The 20,000-nt window shown below is 39.1% G+C and overlaps 2 protein-coding genes across 3 annotated transcripts in view; both read right to left on the bottom strand.

Moving 5' to 3' along the window:
- Positions 1 to 621, bottom strand: part of scfd1 (sec1 family domain containing 1) — a 34,861-nt gene extending 34,240 nt beyond the window's left edge. The window contains exon 1 of the mRNA XM_061886423.1: positions 527 to 621. Within this exon, the coding sequence (XP_061742407.1) occupies positions 527 to 557 (31 nt within the window). The 5' untranslated portion in view covers positions 558 to 621. The remainder of the gene's footprint in view (positions 1 to 526) is intronic.
- Positions 622 to 6,573: 5,952 nt separating this feature from the next.
- Positions 6,574 to 20,000, bottom strand: part of g2e3 (G2/M-phase specific E3 ubiquitin protein ligase) — a 17,833-nt gene continuing 4,406 nt past the window's right edge. The window contains exons 3-17 of one of the 2 annotated variants that reach the window (XM_061885995.1): positions 18,033 to 18,130; positions 17,847 to 17,948; positions 17,660 to 17,784; positions 17,416 to 17,584; positions 13,902 to 14,008; positions 13,707 to 13,823; positions 13,491 to 13,615; positions 10,556 to 10,628; positions 10,311 to 10,487; positions 10,105 to 10,241; positions 9,857 to 10,041; positions 9,599 to 9,771; positions 7,474 to 7,513; positions 7,218 to 7,389; positions 6,574 to 7,157 (exon numbers count right to left, since the gene is read on the bottom strand). In XM_061885995.1, coding sequence (XP_061741979.1) covers positions 6,898 to 7,157; positions 7,218 to 7,389; positions 7,474 to 7,513; positions 9,599 to 9,771; positions 9,857 to 10,041; positions 10,105 to 10,241; positions 10,311 to 10,487; positions 10,556 to 10,628; positions 13,491 to 13,615; positions 13,707 to 13,823; positions 13,902 to 14,008; positions 17,416 to 17,584; positions 17,660 to 17,784; positions 17,847 to 17,948; positions 18,033 to 18,130 — 2,060 coding nt within the window. In that variant the 3' untranslated portion in view covers positions 6,574 to 6,897. The remainder of the gene's footprint in view (positions 7,158 to 7,217; positions 7,390 to 7,473; positions 7,514 to 9,598; positions 9,772 to 9,856; positions 10,042 to 10,104; positions 10,242 to 10,310; positions 10,488 to 10,555; positions 10,629 to 13,490; positions 13,616 to 13,706; positions 13,824 to 13,901; positions 14,009 to 17,415; positions 17,585 to 17,659; positions 17,785 to 17,846; positions 17,949 to 18,032; positions 18,131 to 20,000) is intronic. The other variant, XM_061885996.1, reaches the window with a different exon arrangement.

Here is a 20,000-nt window from a genome sequence, read left to right as displayed (position 1 = left end):
ACATCGTTGTACACATCCGGTTTAAAGTCAGCCTTCAAAATAAAAGAACATTGATATAGACATCCGGTTTAAAGTCAGCCTTCAAAATAAAACATCGATATACACGTCTGGTTTATGGTCAGCCTTTAAAATTAAAGAACATGGATGTACACATCCGGTTTAAAGTCAGCCTTCAAAATAAAAGAACATCGATGTACACATCCTGTTTAAAGTCAGCCTTCAAAAGAAAAGCACGACGATAAAACACGGAAAATCCCGTCTTTAGGCGATATATAATCGCGGTCTACTGCGATGTATGACACAACAAACAGATAAAAAGGCAAAGTGTGTCGACGTTGATGAAATTATTTGTTAATGAACAGAGCATTAGCTGCCTGGCTAACAACTAGCTAATTCGCTCGAGGGAAGCTCGTTTAAAGTTCTCCCGCGCGAAAGTGTACATGTTGGGTTGGAGTTAGGTTTGTCTCGGTCGCTGAGGGAAAAGACGGCTAGGAAAGAGAAGAAAAGCAGACTTTAAAAACGCTACCTGTCTGCTTCTCGCGAACACACGCCGCCATGTTGGATGTTGTTGTGGGCGGGGCCGGAGCGGCGATGACGTGGCAGCAGGGGAAACAAAGACGTTACAAAAGCGAAGATGCGTCACTCTGAGGCCTTTTCGTGAACGAGTTGCCAGGACCGACAGCTACAGGTGTCCCCTTTTATTTATTTTTTAAAACTCTACGTTACGGGAAGACAACGGTAGTCTACGTAGACATCGTATAAGTAGACGCAGCATTGGCTGCTGTGACGCGAGAAATTGGGCCGCCATCTTGAAGTGGTGATGAGGAGCCAGCAGGCAGCCTAAACTGACAGTTGACAGGTAGAAAACAAAGATGCTAAACTGACAGTTGACAGGTAGAAAACAAAGATGCTAAACTGACAGTTGACAGGTAGAAAACAAAGATGCTAAACTGACAGTTGACAGGTAGAAAACAAAGATGCTAAACTGACAGTTGACAGGTAGAAAACAAAGATGCTAAACTGACAGTTGACAGGTAGGAAACAAAGATGCTAAACTGACAGTTGACAGGTAGAAAACAAAGATGCTAAACTGACAGTTGACAGGTAGAAAACAAAGATGCTAAAGTGACAGTTGACAGGTAGAAAACAAAGATGCTAAAGTGACAGTTGACAGGTAGAAAACAAAGATGCTAAAGTGACAGTTGACAGGTAGAAAACAAAGATGCTAAAGTGACAGTTGACAGGTAGAAAACAAAGATGCTAAAGTGACAGTTGACAGGTAGAAAACAAAGATGCCAAAGTGACAGTTGACAGGTAGAAAACAAAGATGCCGAACTGACAGATGACAGGTAGAAAACAAAGATGCTGAACTGACAGTTGACAGGTAGAAAACAAAGATGCTAAACTGACAGTTGACAGGTAGAAAACAAAGATGCTAAACTGACTGTTGACAGGTAGAAAACAAAGATGCTAAACTGACAGTTGACAGGTAGAAAACAAAGATGCTAAACTGACAGTTGGCAGGTAGAAAACAAAGATGCTAAACTGACAGTTGACAGGTAGAAAACAAAGATGCTAAACTGACAGTTGACAGGGAGAAAACAAAGATGCTAAACTGACAGTTGACAGGTAGAAAACAAAGATGCTAAAGTGACAGTTGACAGGTAGAAAACAAAGATGCTAAAGTGACAGTTGACAGGTAGAAAACAAAGATGCTAAAGTGACAGTTGACAGGTAGAAAACAAAGATGCTAAACTGACAGTTGACAGGTAGAAAACAAAGATGCTAAAGTGACAGTTGACAGGTAGAAAACAAAGATGCTAAAGTGACAGTTGACAGGTAGAAAACAAAGATGCTAAACTGACAGTTGACAGGTAGAAAACAAAGATGCTAAAGTGACAGTTGACAGGTAGAAAACAAAGATGCTAAAGTGACAGTTGACAGGTAGAAAACAAAGATGCTAAAGTGACAGTTGACAGGTAGAAAACAAAGATGCTAAAGTGACAGTTGACAGGTAGAAAACAAAGATGCTAAACTGACAGTTAACAGGTAGAAAACAAAGATGCTAAAGTGACAGTTGACAGGTAGAAAACAAAGATGCTAAACTGACAGTTGACAGGTAGAAAACAAAGATGCTAAAGTGACAGTTGACAGGTAGAAAACAAAGATGCTAAAGTGACAGTTGACAGGTAGAAAACAAAGATGCTAAAGTGACAGTTGACAGGTAGAAAACAAAGATGCTAAAGTGACAGTTGACAGGTAGAAAACAAAGATGCTAAAGTGACAGTTGAGAGGTAGAAAACAAAGATGCTAAAGTGACAGTTGACAGGTAGAAAACAAAGATGCTAAAGTGACAGTTGACAGGTAGAAAACAAAGATGCTAAACTGACAGTTGACAGATAGAAAACAAAGATGCTAAACTGACAGTTGACAGGTAGAAAACAAAGATGCTAAACTGACAGTTGACAGGTAGAAAACCAAGATGCTAAACGGACAGTTGACAGGTAGAAAACAAATATGCTAAACTGACAGTTGACAGGTAGAAAACAAAGATGCTAAACTGACAGTTGACAGGTAGAAAACAAAGATGCTAAACTGACAGTTGACAGGTAGAAAACAGAGATGCTAAACTGACAGTTGACAGGTAGAAAACAAAGATGCTAAACTGACAGTTGACAGGTAGAAAACAAAGATGCTAAACTGACAGTTGACAGGTAGAAAACAAAGATGCTAAACTGACAGTTGACAGGTAGAAAAAAAAGATGCGAAACTGACAGTTGACAGGTAGAAAACAAAGATGCTAAACTGACAGTTGACAGGTAGAAAACAAAGATGCTAAACTGACTGTTGACAGGTAGAAAACAAAGATGCTAAAGTGACAGTTGACAGGTAGAAAACAAAGATGCTAAACTGACAGTTGACAGGTAGAAAACAAAGATGCTAAAGTGACAGTTGACAGGTAGAAAACAAAGATGCTAAAGTGACAGTTGACAGGTAGAAAACAAAGATGCTAAAGTGACAGTTGACAGGTAGAAAACAAAGATGCTAAAGTCACAGTTGACAAGTAGAAAACAAAGATGCTAAACTGACAGTTGACAGGTAGAAAACAAAGATGCTAAACTGACAGTTGACAGGTAGAAAACAAAGATGCTAAACTGACAGTTGACAGGTAGAAAACAAAGATGCTAAACTGACAGTTGACAGGTAGAAAACAAAGATGCTAAACTGACAGTTGACAAGTAGAAAACAAAGATGCTAAACTGACAGTTGACAGGTAGAAAACAAAGATGCTAAACTGACAGTTGACAGGTAGAAAAAAAAGATGCGAAACTGACAGTTGACAGGTAGAAAACAAAGATGCTAAACTGACAGTTGACAGGTAGAAAACAAAGATGCTAAACTGACTGTTGACAGGTAGAAAACAAAGATGCTAAAGTGACAGTTGACAGGTAGAAAACAAAGATGCTAAACTGACAGTTGACAGGTAGAAAACAAAGATGCTAAAGTGACAGTTGACAGGTAGAAAACAAAGATGCTAAAGTGACAGTTGACAGGTAGAAAACAAAGATGCTAAAGTGACAGTTGACAGGTAGAAAACAAAGATGCTAAAGTCACAGTTGACAAGTAGAAAACAAAGATGCTAAACTGACAGTTGACAGGTAGAAAACAAAGATGCTAAACTGACAGTTGACAGGTAGAAAACAAAGATGCTAAACTGACAGTTGACAGGTAGAAAACAAAGATGCTAAACTGACAGTTGACAGGTAGAAAACAAAGATGCTAAACTGACAGTTGACAAGTAGAAAACAAAGATGCTAAACTGACAGTTGACAGGTAGAAAACAAAGATGCTAAAGTGACAGTTGACAGGTAGAAAACAAAGATGCTAAAGTGACAGTTGACAGGTAGAAAACAAAGATGCTAAAGTGACAGTTGACAGGTAGAAAACAAAAATGCTAAAGTGACAGTTGACAGGTAGAAAACAAAGATGCTAAAGTGACAGTTGACAGGTAGAAAACAAAGATGCTAAACTGACAGTTGACAGGTAGAAAACAAAGATGCTAAGCTGACAGTTAACAGGTAGAAAACAAAGATGCTAAAGTGACAGTTGACAGGTAGAAAACAAAGATGCTAAGCTGACAGTTAACAGGTAGAAAACAAAGATGCTAAAGTGACAGTTGACAGGTAGAAAACAAAGATGCTAAAGTGACAGTTGACAGGTAGAAAAAAAAGATGCTAAAGTGACAGTTGACAGGTAGAAAACAAAGATGCTTCAATTTTATGTAATGAAAGCAGTATTTGTATACTTTAAGTACTATTGTAGAAATAATTAACAATATACACATTTTATATAATACATTATTAATGACAGTAAAATAAATATCTAAATAATATATGCAATACTATATTACATATAATAATACTACTAATATATTGTAAATCAAATAAATACATGAAAATAATAAATTCATAATATATACAAAAATCCATCCATTTTCTACTGCTTGTCCCTTTTTGAGGTATCGTAACAATGTCTGATATTTGTATTTCTATGAGTAAAATATTCGATTAATAACTATACAATCTTAAATTTTAAAATATTTAACTCATATATTGTAAATATATATATATATATTTGATTAACATATTATAAAGTGAAATATTAAAAATAGTAAATTAAATATATTTATTAATTGATACAATCATACATTTTAACACAATTATGTCTGATACTTGTATTTATATATTATTAACGAAATACATCATTGGAAAATAATAGATTTGATTAATAATATGTAGCATAATGTATTACAAATCAAATTATTATTTATAATAATAAATGACATATATTTAATCATTAATACACACAATAATATATTTGAAAAATATTATGGCTAACATTTGAATCAATGAATCAAATAAATCGTTAAAAATAATATATTAAATATCATAAATATTTGATTAATACTGTTCGTATACAATCTTTTATTATAAAATGAAAGTTGCAAACAGCGATGGACGGGACCGACTTTTGCTAGTGTTCCTTCCTTTACCCAGACAACATATCTTTACCTGCACATTACCTACCTTCCCTGCATCCTGGAGTCAAACTGATGCCTCCTTCTTTCACCCAGACAACATATCTTTACCCGCACATTACCTACCTTCTCTGCATTGTGTGGTCACGCTGGTGCTTCCTGCTTTTAAGCGGCCGTCTTGAGACGGCGTCAGCGCAGCGGTTCTTTGAATGCTCGTAAAATTAAAACCGGAGCAGTTAGAAACTTTTAATCAGAAGGGTTCAATCCCTCTCCTGTGCGAGTTTGAAGCCGACACAACAAACGCGCTCAGAGGAGATAATGTTTGAAAAAAGGTGATGGGTTTTTACAAAACTTTTGTTTTGAAGGGGTAATTGCCAACTTTCTGTTGATTTTTGCTGAAGGATGTCAACTAATGAAATGTAGGTCTAAGTGAGACCTACATAAAGGTTTTTGTTTCATGTCTCTACGACATTCCTACCGGAAGTTACAAGCAGTTTTGTCAGTGTTTTCTTCCCAAAAGCAGTTTTGTCAGTGTTTTATTCCTAGGGGGCGCTAGAGCGCATGTTTGAGTTTTTTTTTTATTAGATTGCAATTCTCGCCAGTCCTGATGTGTGTGTCCAGTTTGGTGAGTTTTGAAGAAGGTTAAGGGGGTCAAATTACAGCTCAAAGAAGCAACGGTGAGTGTTTTTACAAAACTTTTGTTTTGAAGGGGGAATTCCAAACTTCTTGTTGAGTTTTGCTGAAGGGTGTCAGTGTATGAAATCTAGGTCTAAGTGAGACCTACATAGAGGTTTTTGTGTCATGTCTCATTGACATTCCTACTGGAAGTTACAGGCAGTTTTGTCTGTATTTTCTTCCTAGAGCGCAATTTATAGTTTGGGGTTAGGTTTTTTGATTAAATCGCAATGTTCGCCAGTCCTGAAATGTGTCAAATTTGGTGAGTTTTGAAGCATGTTAAGGGGGTCAAATTACAGCTCAAATAGGCGGCGGTATAATAATAATAATAAAACCTTAGAAATACAATAAGGTCCTCTGTCCCAAAGGGACAGTTGGTCCTTAATAACATATTTAACTCATAAAATAATATATTTCATTAACATATTATAAACTGAAATATTAAAAACAGTAAATTAAATATATTTAATCATTTATAAAATTATATCATTCAACATTTTTATGTCTGATATTTATATTTGACAAATGAACGACATGACTGAAAATTAATATATTTGATTAATATATACAATCATGTATTACATAACAGTATACTTAATGTATTATAAATCATTTAAAATAATAAATTACATATATTATATTTGTATATATATTATAAATCAAATAAATACATGAAATATCATACATATTTGATTAATAATACATACAATAATCAAATAATGATTATGAACCAAACAAATGATTATTCAAAATCAAAAATTAAATACATAGATTTAATAGATAGGACATATTGTGTGTGAACCTTTGTTATTTTTTTGTGGCGTTTTGTCCTGCAAAGTTCCAATTTGAGGGAGTCCGACAAGGAGAAGACGTGACATTTATTGCTAATGTCTGAAGGGAAAGTCCAACGAATGAAATATGACATCATAATAACAAACAATATATATATAAATGGTTGATTTATGTATGTGTGGGGAAAAAAATCCCAAGCCTACTTCATCTCTACAGAACTGTTTCATGAGGGGTTCCCTCAATCATTAGGAGATTTTGATTTGATTTATATATGCTGTATAAGTAGGCTAAATGAACCTCTCCAACAAACAATATATGCATAAAGAAGAAGAAAGAATGACGTAACTGTGACAACGCTGCTGACAGACAAGCCCCGCCTCCTGGCTCCGCCTCTACAGCAGGAGGTGCACCTGGTGGCTGACCGCCTGCTCCATGCACTTTTTGAAGGCCTGGTAGGAGGAGGTGATGGGCAGCAGGAGGACGTTCCGCTCAGGCTTGCTCTGAGGGAAAAGACTCTCCTCCTCGCCGGGGGCGGAGCCTGGAGGGTGCAGGAAGGAGATGGAGGGCGGGGGGAGGAGGCCGGCGGCCGGCAACCTGTCGCTCCTGGTGCTGAAGCGCAGGACGTCCTGCAGGGAGACGGAGCTGCGTCCGGCTGAGGGGGACGCAGGTAGGCAGTTAAGGACACTTTCAAGAAGGAGGAGCTAAACCTCACCTTCGCACTCAAACAGGAAGTGTCTCCAGTGGCCCACGGCGGCCGTCTCTCGGCCCAGGCGCTCTTCCTGCGGCGAGAAGTCCGGGGCGAAGAGCCCGGCCAGCGTCTGCGCCGACAGCTGGAGCTCCGCCTGGCAGAAGACGGAGCAGAAGACGGCGGGAAAGAGCTGCACCTGCAAGAGCAAGACACGCCTTCGCTAGCTCCACCCGAGGGACGACCCCGCCCACGACCACGCCCACGACCGCCGGCTGCTCACCTGCTCAAAGACGCCTAAGGTCTGCAGGCCTTGTCGGAACCTGCGGGAGGAACCCATCCATCAATCCATCAATAAACTCTCAACCAATTATCAATCAATAAATCCACCCGTCCATCAATCAGTCAATCATCAATAACTCGTCCATCACTAAAAAAACCTGACAGTGTTATAAATAAATCCATCTATTAATTATCGATCAATCCACCGTCAACCAATTATCAATCAATAAATCCACTCGTCCATCAATCAATCAAGTCGTCCATCACTAAAAAATCTGACAATGTTATAAATAAATCCATCTATTAATTAACTATCGATCAATCCACCGTCAACCAATTATCAATCAATAAATCCACCCGTCCATCAATCCGTCATCAATAAGTCGTCCATCCAACAATAGGTTATCAATAAATCCATCCATTAATCAACTATTAATTAATCCACCGTCAACCAATTATCAATCAATAAATCATTAATCCATTGACCATCAATAAACCCATTTGTCATCAATCAATCAATCAGTTATCAATAAATCCATCTATTAATCAATCTACCAGTCATCAATAACCCATATGCCATCAATGCATTAATCCATCATCAATAAATCGCCCATCGCCAATCAATATAACAATGTTATAAATAAATCCATCCATTATCAAGAAATCCAATAATCAATCATCAATCAATCACCAATAAACCCGTTTGTCATCAATCAGTCAGTCATCAATATATCCGCCAACTTATCAACTCGTAATTAATTTATCGTCAACCAATTATAAATCAATAAATCCACTTGTCCATTGCTCAATCATCAATAAATCCATCTATCATCAATCAAATGATTAATAAATCCATTATTAAATTGCTTTTCAGAAATCAATCCAACAATCTCTTATCAATAAATTCATCCATATCAATCAATTAATCCACCAATCAACCAATTATCAATCAATAAGTCCATCCATCATCAATCAAATGATTGATACATCATTAGTAAATCCATCATTAAATCACTTTTCAGCAATCCATACAACAGTTTGTTATTAATAAATAATAATAATAACCTTGCGTAAACAACCTCAAAGTGCTACAGTGTATTAAACAAACAAATACAAAGATAATAAAAAAATAAAATAAAATAAAAACTAGAACTAGCAGGCATATATCTAAAAAAAAGAAGCCTTTTTTTAAAAACATTTACAGTCTGTGGTGCCCTCAGGTGGTCAGGGAGAGTGTTCCACAGACTGGGAGCGGCGGGGAAGGAAGCCCGGTCTCCCATTAAGTCCATCCATATCAATCAATTAATCCACTAATCAACCAATCATCGATCAATAAGTCCATCTATCGTCAATCAAAGGATTAATAAATCATTAATAAATCCATCATTAAATCGCTTTTCAGCAATCAATCCAACAATCTGTTATTAATAAAAAAAAAAAGAATAAATAAAAAAATAATAATAGATTTTGTTAGTAAAAAGCACTTTCCATGGCACAAACAACCTCAAAGTACTACAGTGTATAAAAAAAATTAATAAAAAGATAATAAAAAAATGAAATAAAATAAAAACTAGAAACAGCACGCATATACTGTATCTAAAAAAAAAAGAAGCTTTTTTTTTTTTTAAATGCATTTACAGTCTGTGGTGCCCTCAGGTGGTCAGGGAGAGCTTTCCACAGAGTGGGAGCGGCGGAGCAGGAAGCCCGGTGTCCCATTAAGTCCATCCATATCAATCAATTCATCCACCAATCAACCAATTATCAATCAATAAATCCATCCATCATCAATCAAATGATTAATAAATCCATCATTAAATCGCTTTCCAGCAATCAATCCAACAATGTGTTATTAATAACAGCCCTTTCCATTGCGCAAACAACCTCAAATTGCTACAGTGTATTAAAAAAATAAATAAAAAGATAATGAAAACAAAAACTAGAACTAGCACGCATGTATCTAAAAAAAAGATTTTTTAAAAAGAGCCTTTTTTAAAAGCATTTACAGTCTGTGGTGCCCTCAGGTGGTCAGGGAGAGCAGAGCAGAAAGCCCCCAATCAATTAGTCCACCAATTATCAATCAGTCATCAATAAATGTGTGTCTTCCCACAATGCAAAGCGGCGCTCACCTCTGCAGGGGCAGCTGCATCCTGGCGATCAGCAGGAAGCTCACCAGGTCCTCCACCAGGGCGCCTTGTTCCTGGAGGCTCCCGATTGGTCGGCTGCAGCCCGCCACCTCCAGGAAGTCCTTGCTGGCGTCCATGGCGTCCCTCAGCTGCTCCACGGACTCCGCCTGCGCCACCTGAAAGCGGCCGATGGACGCGGCGCTGAGGCAAGCCCGCCCGCTGCCTCATGCACGTACGTGTGTGTGTGTGTGTGGTACTCACCCGGAGGACTTGGCGTCTCAGGTGCGTGTCGGGCGTCATGTGAGCGATGCTGAGCGGGCGATTGGGCGGGAAGTTGAACAAGCACTGGTAGAGCGCCGGCGAGAAGAAGCCCACGTGCGGCGCCCCGTAGACCATGGCGAGGGCCAGAAGGCAACCGGCGTCGAAGTACAGGTCATCACGGAGAGCTGCACACGACACCGCAAATAGTCAGGCCGGGACCGCGGGTCCACTTCCGGTCTCGGTCCTACCCTGGGAGTCCAGCGCCAGGTTTTTACACCCATCCGGACCCTCGAACACCGCAGAGTCCTGAATCTGCTGCACCAGGACCTTGAAGAAGTACTTCCTGGCCGTGTCGTCGCTCCAAGGGCTGCCGTGGTCTCGGAACCTGCACCGAGATGGTGACTGTTGGCGCCCGGGAGGTCAGAGGCCCCGCCCACGTCCCACGTGAACGCACCTGACCGACAGACGCCGCGCGGGGTCGAAGTCCGGCCGGCGGATTAGCGTGAGGGCGGCCGCCAGCGCCCGCTCCTGGCTCACCTCCACCTGCACCTGGGCCCGCAGCTGCTGGGGGGGAGGGACTAATGCCCGCAGGAGATCCTCGGGCGATCCCGACGCCGCGGGCGCCGAGGGCCTGGGAGACGCCCGCAAAACAGTGAGGCCACGCCCACACGCAACCACCGGGGGGGCGACCTTGTTTACCTTTTGCAGCTTGGCGGGGGGGAGCTCAGGCTCCGCCTCCTTGTCGGCACCTGGGGAGACGCAGCCAGGGACGCTGTCGGACGCCAAATCATCAATCAATCCACCAATCATCAATAACTCCATCCAACAATCAATCATTCCATCATCAATAAATGATCATCTGCTATCAATAAATCCATCCATTAAACAATCAATCAATCAATCAACTAATTAGCAATCAATAAATGTGTATATTTTCAAACAACTCATCAATCACTTATCAATAAATCCATCAATTAACTATCAATCAATAATAAATACTTCCATCTGACCGTCAATCAATCACCAATTCATCCATCGCGCATTATTAATCTATCACATATTCATCCATTAATCAATCGTCAACCAAATATCAATCGATCACTTTCCTCTATCAGCAAAAAGTTATTAAAAAACTCATACATCAATCAGCATGGATGGATGTGTGAATGGATGGATGGATGAATGCTGGATGAATGTGTAAATTGGATGAATTGGTAATTGGATGGATGAGTGGATGACAGATTCATGGATGAGTGAGTGGATGGACGGATGAATGGTGGATGGATTCTGGGTAATTGGATGGATGAGTGGATGACATATGCATGGGTGAGCGAGTGGATGGACGGATGAATGGTGGACGGATAATAGGTAATTGTATGGATGAGTGGATGACAGATGAATGGCTGGATGGGTGAGAGAGGAGATAAATGGCTGGATGGATGAGTGAGTGGATGTGTGGGTGGGTGACTGGGTGTGGATGAATGGATGGGAGAGTGAATGGGTGAATAAATGGCTGGATGGATGAGTAAGTGAATAAGTGGGTGAATAGATAGGTAGATGAATGGATGGGGGAGTGGATAGATAAATTACATGGCTGGATGAGGGGGTGAATGAATGGATGAGTGGATAATAGATACATGGGTGGATGAGTCAGTGAATAAGTGGGTGAATAGATGGGTGAATTAATGGATGGCGGAGTGGATAGATGACTACATGGCTGGATGATGGGTGAATGAATGCATGAGTGGTTAATAGATACATGGGTGGATGAGTCAGTGAATAAGTGGGTGAATAGATGGGTGAATTAATGGATGGCGGAGTGGATAGATGACTACATGGCTGGATGATGGGTGAATGAATGCATGAGTGGTTAATAGATACATGGGTGGATGAGTCAGTGAATAAGTGGGTGAATAGATGGGTGAATTAATGGATGGCGGAGTGGATAGATGACTACATGGCTGGATGATGGGCGAATGAATGGATGAGTGGTTAATAGATTCACGGGTGGATGAGTCAGTGAATAAGTGGGTGAATAGATGGGTAAATTAATGGATGGCGGAGTGGATAGATGAATACATGGCTGGATGATGGGTGAATGAATGGATGAGTGGTTAATAGATTCATGGGTGGATGAGTCAGTGAATAAGTGGGTGAATAGATGGGTAAATTAATGGATGGCGGAGTGGATAGATGAATACATGGCTGGATGATGGGTGAATGAATGGATGAGTGGTTAATAGATTCATGGGTGGATGAGTCAGTGAATAAGTGGGTGAATAGATGGGTGAATTAATGGATGGCGGAGTGGATAGATGACTACATGGCTGGATGATGGGTGAATGAATGGATGAGTGGTTAATAGATTCATGGGTGGATGAGTCAGTGAATAAGTGGGTGAATAGATGGGTAAATTAATGGATGGCGGATTGGATAGATGAATACATGGCTGGATGATGGGTGAATGAATGGATGAGTGGTTAATAGATTCATGGGTGGATGAGTCAGTGAATAAGTGGGTGAATAGATGGGTAAATTAATGGATGGCGGAGTGGATAGATGAATACATGGCTGGATGAGTGGGTGAACGGAAGGATGAGTGGATAAATGGGTGGATGAGTGGATAGATAAGTGGGTGAATGGATGAGTGGCTGGATGAATGAGTGAATGATAGCTACATGGGTGGATGGGTGAGTGAGTGGATGAATGAATGGATGGCTGGATAAGTGTGTAAATAGATAAATACATGGCTAAAAGAATGGAATGATGATGGATGAGCGGATAATAGATGAATGGCTGGATGGATGAGTGAGTGGATGGATGGATGGAAAAATGAATGGATGTGTGGATAAGTGGATGGCAGAGTGAATGGATGAATAAATGGCTGGATGGATAAGGTGATAACAGATAGATGGGTGGATGGGTAAGTGAATAAGTGGGTGAAGGAATGGATGAGTGAGTGGATGGATGAATAACGGGGTGGATGAATGGATGGGAGAGTGAATGGGTGAATAAATGGCTGGATGGATGAGTAAGTGAATAAGTGGGTGAATAGATGGGGGAGTGGATAGATAAATAACATGGCTGGATGAGGGGGTGAATGAATGGATGAGTGGATAATAGATACATGGGTGGATGAGTAAGTGAATAAGTGGGTGAATAGATGGGTAGATTAATGGATGGCGGAGTGGATAGATGAATACATGGCTGGATGATGGGTGAATGGATGGATGAGTGGATAAATAGGTGGATGAGTGGATAAATGGGTGGGTGAATGGATGGATGAGTGGGTGAATGGATGAGTGGCTGGATGAATGAGTGAAGGATAGATACATGGGTGGATGGGTGAGTGAGTGGATGAATGAATGGATGGCTGGATAAGTGTGTGAATAGATAAATACATGGCTAAAAGAATGGAATGATGATGGATGAGCAGATGATTGATGAATGGCTAGATGGATGAGTGAGTGGATGGATGGAAAAATTAATGGATAAGTGGATGGTAGAGTGAATGGATGAATAAATGGCTGGATGGATAAGGTGATAACAGATACATGGGTGGATGGGTAAGTGAATAAGTGGGTGAAGGAATGGATGAGTGAGTGGATGGATGAGTGGGTGAATGGGGTGTCACCTCTGCCATCAGTGGCCTTGGCACAGTCCGGACAGGCCCAGTCTTGGGTGTCCACCTTGAGACCGGAACACTTCCTGTGAGTCCCCCTGGATCCACACAGCCGGCAGCGGATCACCTGGAACCACCTGCGAGACCCCCGTCGCCGCGGCAACGAGAAAAGGGGCGTAAACGCGCAGGCGTCGGCGAGTGGGCGCGGGAAGGCGGACGGGGTCTCACCCTTGTCGGGCGGAGTGGGCGCGCCCGCAGTCGTTGAGGCAGAGGTGGGCGTCGCAGTTGGTGTAGACCTCCAGCAGCTCCGAGTAGGCGTGGGCCTCCAACTCCCATGATGCATCTCTGCACACGCACACGCCCTCTCAAACACATCTATTTGTCTTTGTGTGTGTGTGTGTGTGTGTGTGTGTGTGTGTGTACCTCTCCGGCACGTATATTCCCATACGCGTCATCTCCGCCTGGTACTCTTCCTTGTTGTTGCACAGTGTGCACCTGAAGAAGAACAGACCCGCACTGTGCGCCTGGCGCTGACACACACACACACACACACACACACACACACACACACACACACACACACACACACACACACACACACACACACACACACACACACACACACACACACACACACACACACATCAACGCAATGTAAAAAAAAAATGGTCAAAAGAAGGTAAAAGATTAATTGAAACGAAAAGTAGTAAGAACAAGGTAAAAAAATAAAGTAAATACAAGTAAAAAGAAGGTAAAATAAAGGTCAAAGGTGTGGCCAAATGATTAAGTCACCCCCTGGGAGTTGAGGGGAGGTCAACCAAAAATCAAATAAGGTAAATGGAAGGTAAATATTTTAAACGAGAAGTAACTACAAGGTTAAAAACATCAACAAAAGGTAAAATATTGTAAACAGAAGGTAAAAAATATCAACAGAAGGTAAATGATTGTAACTAGAAGGTAAACAAGATCAACAAAAGGTAAAAAACTGTAACTAGAAGGTAAACAAAATCAACAAAAGGTAAAAGATTGTAAGTAGAAGGTAAAAAATATTAACAGAAGGTAAATTATTGTAACTAGAAGGTAAACAAGATCAACAAAAGGTAAAAAATTGTAAATAGAAGGTAAAAATGATCAACAAAAGATAAAATATTGTAACAAGAAGGCAAAAAAGATCAATAAAAGGAAAAATATTGTAACTAGAAGGTAAAAAAGATCAACTAAAGGTAAAAGATTGAAAGCAAAAGGCAAAAAGGTCAACAAAAAGTAAAAAATTGTAAATAGAAGGTAAGAAAGATCAACAAAAGGTAAAATATTGTAAATAGAACGTAAAAAAGATCAACAAAAGCTAAAATATTAAAACTAGAAGGTAAAAAAGATCAACAAAAGGTAAAACATTGTAAGTAGAAGGTAAAAAATATCAACAGAAGGTAAAAGATTGTAAATGGAAGGTGAGAAAGATCAACAAAAGATAAAATATTGTAACGAGAAGGTAAAAAAGATCAATAAAAGGAACAATATTGTAACTATAAAGTAAAGAAGATCAACTAAAGGTAAAATATTGTAACTAGAAGGTAAACAAGATCAACTAAAGGTAAAAGTTTGAAAGCAAAAGGCAAAAAGGTCAACAAAAAGTAAAAGATTGTAAATAGAAGGTAAAAAAAATCAACAAAAGGTAAAAGATTGTAAACAGAAGGTAAACAAAGATCAACAAAAGGTAAATTATTAAAACTAGAAGGTAAAAAAGATCAACTAAAGGTAAAAGATTGTAAGTAGAAGGTAAAAAATATCAACAAAAGGTAAAATATTGTAAATAGAAGGTAAGAAAGATCAACAAAAGGTAAAATATTGTAACGAGAAGGTAAAAAAGATCAATAAAAGGAAAAATATTGTAACTACAAAGTAAAAAAGATCAACTATAGGTAAAATATTGTATATAGAAGGTAAACAAGATCAACTAAAGGTAAAACATTGTAAATAGAAGGTAAAAGAGATCAACAAAAGGTAAAAGATTGTAACTAGAAGGTAAACAAGATCAACAAAAGGTAAAAGATTGTTACTAGAAGGTAAACAAGATCAACTAAAGGTAAAAGATTGTAAATAAAAGGCAAAAAGGTCAACAAAAAGTAAAAGATTGTAAATAGAAGGTAAGAAAGATCAACAAAAGGGAAAATATTGTAAGTAGAAGGTAAAAAATATCAACAGAAGGTAAATGATTGTAACTAGAAGGTAAACAAGATCAACAAAAGGTACAACATTGTAAATAGAAGGTAAAAATGATCAGCTGAAGGTAAAAGATTGTAAATGGAAGGTGAGAAAGATCAACAAAAGATAAAATATTGTAACGAGAAGGTAAAAAAGATCAATAAAAGGAAAAATATTGTAACTACAAAGTAAAAAAGATCAACTAAAGGTAAAATATTGTAACTAGAAGGTAAACAAGATCAACAAAAGGTACAACATTGTAAATAGAAGGTAAAAATGATCAGCTGAAGGTAAAAGATTGTAAATGGAAGGTGAGAAAGATCAACAAAAGATAAAATATTGTAACGAGAAGGTAAAAAAGATCAATAAAAGGAAAAATATTGTAACTACAAAGTAAAAAAGATCAACTAAAGGTAAAATATTGTAACTAGAAGGTAAACAAGATCAACTAAAGGTAAACTGTTGTAAGCAAAAGGCAAAAAGGTCAACAAAAAGTAAAAGATTGTAAATAGAAGGTAAGAAAGATCAACAAAAGCTAAAATATTAAAACTAGAAGGTAAAAAAGATCAACAAAAGGTAAAAAATTGTAAATAGAAGGTAAAAATGATCAGCAGAAGGTAAAATATTGTAAATAGAAGGTAAGAAAGATCAACAAAAGATAAAATATTGTAACTAGAAGGTAAAAATGATCAATAAAAGGAAAAATATTGTAACTAGAAAGTAAAAAGATCAACTAAAGGTAAAATATTGTAAATAGAAGGTAAAAGAGATCAACAAAAGGTAAAAGATTGTAACTAGAAGGTAAACAAGATCAACAAAAGGTAAAAGATTGTTACTAGAAGGTAAACAAGATCAACTAAAGGTAAAAGATTGTAAATAAAAGGCAAAAAGGTCAACAAAAAGTAAAAGATTGTAAATAGAAGGTAAGAAAGATCAACAAAAGGTAAAATATTGTAAGTAGAAGGTAAAAATGATCAGCAGAAGGTAAAAGATTGTAAATGGAAGGTGAGAAAGATCAACAAAAGATAAAATATTGTAACGAGAAGGTAAAAAAATATCAATAAAAGGAAAAATATTGTAACTACAAAGTAAAAAAGATCTACTAAAGGTAAAATATTGTAACTAGAAGGTAAACAAGATCAACAAAAGGTAAAAAATTGTAAATAGAAGGTAAAAATGATCAACAAAAGATAAAATATTGTAACAAGAAGGCAAAAAAGATCAATAAAAGGAAAAATATTGTAACTACAAAGTAAAAAAGATCAACTAAAGGTAAAAGATTGTAAGTAGAAGGTAAAAAAGATCAACTAAAGGTAAAAGATTGTAAGTAGAAGGTAAAAATGATCAACAGAAGGTAAAAGATTGTAAATGGAAGGTGAGAAAGATCAACAAAAGATAAAATATTGTAACGAGAAGGTAAAAAAAGATCAATAAAAGGAAAAATATTGTAACTACAAAGTAAAAAAGATCAACTAAAGGTAAAATATTGTAACTAGAAGGTAAACAAGATCAACAAAAGGTAAAAGATTGTAAATAGAAGGTAAAAAATATCAATTAAAGGTAAATGATGGTAAATAGAAGGTAAACAAGATCAACAAAAGGTAAAAGATTGTAAACAAAAGGCAAAATTATGATTGATAAGAAGTTCCTCAATAACATCATATCAATATTTCTCCTCCCCTCATGACACATTGATAGTTGCCAAGATGGACAGTTGAGGCCGTGCTAATGTCACCTGCACACAGTCCCTGTGGAACCAGCTGCCGTGACAAGATGGACACTTGAGGACCTGGTAGGACAGGACCGGGTCCAGGGAGTCCAGGCACACCGAACAGGAGCGCACCAGACCCAGGTCGGACGTCACGCGCACAGACTGGGAGGGACTGTGGTCGGGACAGTAAGACCTGAACCACACACACACACTGGGGTTAGAAGCGGGTCAAAGGTCACGGCGGCGGAGGAGGCGCGTGCGGACGTACGGGAACTGTCCTGTGAACTGGGAGATGAACTGCTGCTGGCGTCCACACGGGAAGTGCACCATCTTCCTGCAGCTCGCCACGTTGCAGCCCACGCACGCTCCTTTCTTCTTGCACACGCAGCACGTCTGACACACACACACACAGAGGTCAGCACCAGAGGGTCAAAGGTCACGGGGGACACACCCACCAGGCGGGCCGAGCGCCGACTCTCCCTCTTGATGTCGTCCACCAGGAAGCCCAACACGCCCTCGCCCTCCTTGCCGCGCTGGTACACGCCGCAGGACGTCAGCTGCGAGGGCAGGGTCAGAGGTCACGGTGTTGATGTAAACACACACACACACACACACACACACACACACACACACACACGTACCAGACAGAAGTAGTGCACAGACATGTTGTGCCCCTGCACACGCATCTTGTCCCCAAACAAGGCGGGGTCGTCTTCTGAGCTCCTGCACAGGACACAAGCTGCACAAGAACAATTCATCATCATTATTATTATTATTATTATTATTATTAGGGACCGAATGTCCCTTTGGGACAGAGGACCCTAGTGTATTTCTAAGGTTTTATTATTAATATACCGCCGCCTCTTTCAGCTGTAATTTGACCCCCTTAACATGCTTCAAAGTGCCAGTTAAAGCTCTACTATGCAAAGCGAAAGCCATTTATCAACAACATCCAGAAACGCCGATCTGTAATTTGACCCCCTTAACATGCTTCAAAACTCACCATATTTGACACACATCAGGACTGGTGAAAATTGCCATCTAATAAATTAAAAAAAAAACACAAAAAAAACTCTAAATTGCGCTCTAGCGCCCCCTAGGAAAAAAAACAGACAAAACAGCGTGTAACTTCCGTTAGGAATGTCGTAGAGACATGAAACAAAAACCTCTATGTAGGTCTGACTTAGACCTACATTTCATACGCTTACATCTTTCAGCAAAAATCAACAGGAAGTTGGCAAAAACCCTTTCAAAACAAAAGTTTCTTTAAAAAAAATTAATTTTTGCCTCTTTGGGCTGTAATTTGACCCCCTTAAAATGCTTCAAAACTCACCCAACTGGACACACACATCAGGACTGGCGAAAATTGCGATTTAATAAAAACAAAAAAAACCCTCCAAAACTCAAAATTGCGCTCTAGCGCCCCCTAGGAAAAAACACAGACAAAACTGCATGTAACTTCCGTTAGGAATGTCGTAGAGACATGAAACAAAAACCTCTGTGTAGGTCTCACTTAGACCTACAATTCATACACTTACATCTTTCAGCAAAAATCAACAGGAAGTTGGCAAAAACCCCTTCAAAACAAATTTAATTTTTGCCTCTTTGAGCTGTAATTTGACCCCCTTAAAATGCTTCAAAACTCACCAAACTGGACACACACATCAGGACTGGTGAAAATTGCCATCTAATAATAAAAAAAAAAACTCAAAAACTAAAAATTGTGTTCTAGCGCCCCCTAGGAATAAAACACTGACAAAACTGCTTTTGGGAAGAAAACACAGACAAAACTGCTTGTAACTTCCGGTAGGAATGTCGTAGAGACATGAAACAAAAACATCTATGTAGGTCTGACTTAGACCTACATTTCATACACTTACATCTTTCAGTAAAAATCAACAGGAAGTTGGCAAAAACCCCTTCAAAACAAAAGTTTCCTAAAAAAATTAATTTTTGGCCTCTTTGAGCTGTAATTTGACCCCCTTAAAATGCTTCAAAACTCACCCAACTGGACACACACATCAAGACTGGCGAATATTGCGATCTAATTAAAAAAACAAAAAACTCCAAAACTAAAAATTGCGTTCTAGCGCCCCCTAGGAATAAAACACTGACAAAAATGCTTTTGGGAAGAAAACACAGACAAAACTGCTGTAACTTCCGGTAGGAATGTCGCAGAGACATGAAACAAAAACCTCTATGTAGGTCTCACTTAGACCTACATTTCCTTCATTGACATCCTTCAGCAAAAATCAACAGAAAGCTGTCAATTACACCTTTAAAACAAAAGTTTTGTAAAAACCCATCACCTTTTTTCAAACATTATCTCCTCTGAGCGCGTTTGTTGTGTCGGCTTCAAACTCGCACAGGAGAGAGATTGAACCCTTCTGATTAAAAGTTGATGAAAGAGTTTTTCTAACTGCTCCGGTTTTGATTTTACGAGCCTTCAAAGAATTGCTGCGCTGATGCTGCTGCCGTCTCAAGATGGCCGCTTAAAAGCAGGAAGCACCAGCGTGACCACACAATGCAGAGAAGGTAGGTAATGTGCAGGTAAAGATATGTTGACTGGGTGAAAGAAGGAGGCACCAGTTTGACTCCAGGATACAGAG

The sequence above is a fragment of the Nerophis ophidion genome, linkage group LG24, assembly GCF_033978795.1.
Source record: "Nerophis ophidion isolate RoL-2023_Sa linkage group LG24, RoL_Noph_v1.0, whole genome shotgun sequence".
NCBI classification, from domain to species: domain Eukaryota; kingdom Metazoa; phylum Chordata; class Actinopteri; order Syngnathiformes; family Syngnathidae; genus Nerophis; species Nerophis ophidion.
Note: the sequence above shows the minus strand (reverse complement) of the source record. Positions and strands in the feature narration are given on the sequence as shown.